This window comes from Colobus angolensis, unplaced genomic scaffold (genome assembly GCF_000951035.1).
Source record: "Colobus angolensis palliatus isolate OR3802 unplaced genomic scaffold, Cang.pa_1.0 Scaffold61, whole genome shotgun sequence".
Taxonomy (NCBI): Eukaryota; Metazoa; Chordata; class Mammalia; order Primates; family Cercopithecidae; genus Colobus; species Colobus angolensis.
This window is the reverse complement of record NW_012119710.1, coordinates 3,716,387-3,720,075: the sequence shown is the minus strand read 5'-3', so window position 1 is coordinate 3,720,075 and position 3,689 is coordinate 3,716,387. Positions and strand designations below refer to the sequence as shown.

Sequence of the window (3,689 nt, the reverse complement as noted above, 5' to 3'; positions counted from 1 at the left end):
TATCCGGGAGGCGGAGCTTGCAGTGAGCTGAGATCTGGCCACTGCACTCCAGCCCCGGTGACAGAGCGAGACTCCGTCTCAAAAAAAAAAAAAAAGGAAAATATGGGATTCAAAATTCAATTTTAATTCCCCATTTACCAGGAAGGGAAGAATATATAAAATTTGAACATTTCAGGATTAGTTGAAACTTAAGGAAAGATGTCCGAATTGCTGCCCATTCCGGCTGACGGTCTTTGTTCCCACCCAAAGGGAACATACTGTGCCAATAACCTGGCATAACAATTTGACATTTCTGCAGTCTTGCAAAAAAAAAAAAAATTTTTTTTTGAACAAGTAGCTGTAGAAAATTGGAAGCTACATTTTAGCTACACCCCCAATACCACCCCCATACCTCACAGTTTGGTTGACAACAGACAGAAGTATCCCTTAAAATGGGCAAGCTGCAAGCTGTTATGCTACTTTCCAAAGAGAGTTGTTCGCAAAAGCCAGAAGCACGGAAGTTATTTCTAACACTTCTGGGCTCACGAGAATGGACATATTACCTTGAGGGCAAAAAATTTAATAAACTTGTCCAGATCCTTTCTGTCCTGGGAATTGAGATCAGTTTCCATTGCCTATAGGAATCTAAAAAAAAAAAAAAAAAAAAAGAAAACAACCCCCTGAAAACAACATGACTAATATCTTTAAAAAGGCATTGATATATCAAAGCATACAGAGATGGTATTGTCTACTAGCCTAGGAATAATCATGTGGGAGTGGGAGGAAAAAAAATTTCCTTTAACTAAAGATACCAAAGTGAAAAACACTGAGATACTATCTCTTGAGGAAAATAGATTTCACAAAGAGTTACATCTAGGAACCTAAAAAATGAATGAGAACATTTTACCTGATTCTGAAACTTTAAACTTTAAATAAAATTATCCATTCAAAATTATTTCATCATCCAGCAGATTTAGGACTACATTTTAATGAGACATAAACTTCGCTGAACACACGAGTTAATTTATCTTCCTTCAAAGTCCACTAAATCAATTTAACTTTGGGGAGTTATGGGCTTTTGAGAATTTATTGACAAAAGCCCTTTCTCCAGAAAAAAATATATATACAGGAATGTTTGCATATAATTTCATGGGGATTCATGGATTTCATGAAACACACCATAAATGCCCTCCCTGGCTGGCCGCTATGGGTCATGCCTGTAATCCCAACACATTGGGAGGCCAAGGCAGGAGGACTGCTTGAGCCATGGAATCTGGACCAGCTTGGGCAAGACCAACATGGTGAGACCCCATCTCATATTTTAAAAAGAAAAAAAAAAGGCCCTCCCAGGTTGAAATGATTTGAGATGATAGAAAGGATGCATTTAGAGAGAGACAAGCATGAACAAAGAGGCATAAACAACAGAGAGCAAATTAGGTTTAGAAATAATAAGTAGTCCAGTTTTCCAAAGGATTAAGTATAGATGGAAAATGTTAATGGACGTCCTGGGCCAGCAGATAAAATGGACTCCCGCAGCTGAGCGGTGTGCCATGTTTAAAACAGAACAAGATGGCCATAGCTGGGGGACCAAGTAGTCATGTATGCTTTGTTCTCAAAAACATGTATAAAAGTAGCACAGGACCTCCCTTTTTATAATCAAGCCGAACGTGTTGGAGCTGTTGATCCCAAGCTAAATTGGGCAAGAACCCCCAACCCCCAACCCCTGAACTCCCTCAATCAGCCGTCTGAAACAAATGTCTGAGAGACTTCTGGTTTTGGGCTTGGAAACTCCCCTTTCTGGTTCAGGGCTCAGCTGTATCAACCAATCAGAACTCGGCTATGCTGACCAACCAGAACTAAGCAAGTTTCAATCCTTCCTTTGCATAAACAGACCTGACTCTGAACCCAGGCACTATAAAACCTGCACCCCTCCCTTTGTTCTGCCAGTTTGCAAACTGTTCACTGGGATAAAGTCTCTTTCCCCCAAATTCCTTTGCAGAGAACTTTTGTTCACAGGAAGTAATACAGTGTTGGGGTCAGACCATAAGCATCTTGAATACAATCAGCATCTAGAAGCCAGATCTGCACCTAGTGTACAAGACAAGGGAGCTCACCCAAGGCTTTTGACAAGAGGACGTGACACAATCAGAGTGGTAACAACATCCTGAATGTTGCTTCAGAAAGACAGCTTTGGCCGGGCACAGTGGCTCACGCCTGTAATCCCAGCTACTCAGGAGGCTGAGGCAGGAGAATCACTTGAACCCGGGAGGCAGAGATTGCAGTGAGCTGAGATCGCTCCACTGCACTCCAGCCTGGGCAACAGACTGAGACTCAGTCTCAAAAACAAATAATCAAGCAAACAAACAAAAAAAACCCATGACCCCCTCAGAGAATGATAAGCACATCAGAGAGGAAAGGGCAGGAATAAGACTGAGAAATGAATTGGACTCAGAGGAGGAGCCTTGAGTGCTAAATGAAGACACCAACCTGGCCATAGCCTTACCTCAGAAGTCTTAAGTGAAATTTCCACACACATAGACCTCCCGACCGCAGGCAGCTGCCCTGCCAGTGCCTTCTTTGCTTCATGTGTAACCTCTGGGATGTCTTTGATTGCTAAGTTGAACTGGAAAACAAAAAGGACTTTTGCATGAAACACTCACAGGAACATTATGAAAACAGAAATTAGTGTATGTTGGGTAATGCAAGTATTGCTGTGGCTGATTAAGGAAGACAATTCATTCACTTATCCCTTCCCCATAAGGGATAATACTGCATCAAAGCCACAAATCTCAAGTTGAAAAAGGTAATTATCATTACAAAAATTGGCCAAGATACAATTTTTGTCTTCCAAGGACTAAGCTTTTCATCTATCATAGCAGAAAGTTAAGAACCAAATAAATTCAGGATTAACATACAATAAGAATATCCTTTTCAAGTAAATGGATCAAATGGAATTAGATATTTTAATGTTATTTATAGTAATATAAATGGTATTACTTATTATTGCACTTGAGAACTTTACATTCATTCCTTGTGACAAACACTACAGTATACACCTTAGTAAATAATAGAATTTTACCCAATCTGAACCCGTTGGAGAAGAAGATGAACGAGTGCAAATCTTTTCACCAAGACGAGCCTGGACAATCACTTGCACAGTCTGAAAAAAAAAAAAAAAAAGAAATCCCAAAATGATGAAAAGTCTTAACAAACTAATCTGGCTCCTGATCAGGGTTAAAATCCTCCCAATACAGGGTTTAAACGATGCCAATTAACCATAAGTATACTTTGGGAAACAGTATAATTTTAATTTTTGAGAACAGATAGAAAAAACATTACATACAAAAAACAACTTTATAAACATCCTGAAGGTATAGTGTCAACCAACGAAAGGAATTACAGGCTGAGGCTTGGAGACTGTAATATTCTCATACGGCAGAAGGAAAGCTGAGCATAGTGGCTATGATGTTCATAAAGAAATGAGTCCAATTGTGGTTTTAAATACTCACTGCCACAAACTGACAACCCCATGGTAGATTTAAAACAAAAATTCCACAATTATTCATACCATTTGGCCCATATGGCAAAAGTCTTCCACATAATTTCACAACTAAAATCAACTACATGGATTGTTCTAGCATGGCAATGGTTGAGAGGAGTGACATAGGAGGAAATGATTTTTAGATTTAGGAAAATATGGGGGCCGGGCG

At 39.6% G+C, this 3,689-nt stretch overlaps 1 protein-coding gene across 1 annotated transcript in view; it reads right to left on the bottom strand.

Moving 5' to 3' along the window:
• ATG13 (autophagy related 13) overlaps nt 1-3,149 on the bottom strand; it is a 38,552-nt gene extending 35,403 nt beyond the window's left edge. Inside the window, exons 1-2 of the mRNA XM_011963314.1 lie at nt 3,059-3,149; nt 2,483-2,602 (exon numbers count right to left, since the gene is read on the bottom strand). Of these exons, the coding sequence (XP_011818704.1) occupies nt 2,483-2,515 (33 nt within the window). The 5' untranslated portion in view covers nt 2,516-2,602; nt 3,059-3,149. The remainder of the gene's footprint in view (nt 1-2,482; nt 2,603-3,058) is intronic.
• Nucleotides 3,150-3,689: the final 540 nt, after the last annotated feature.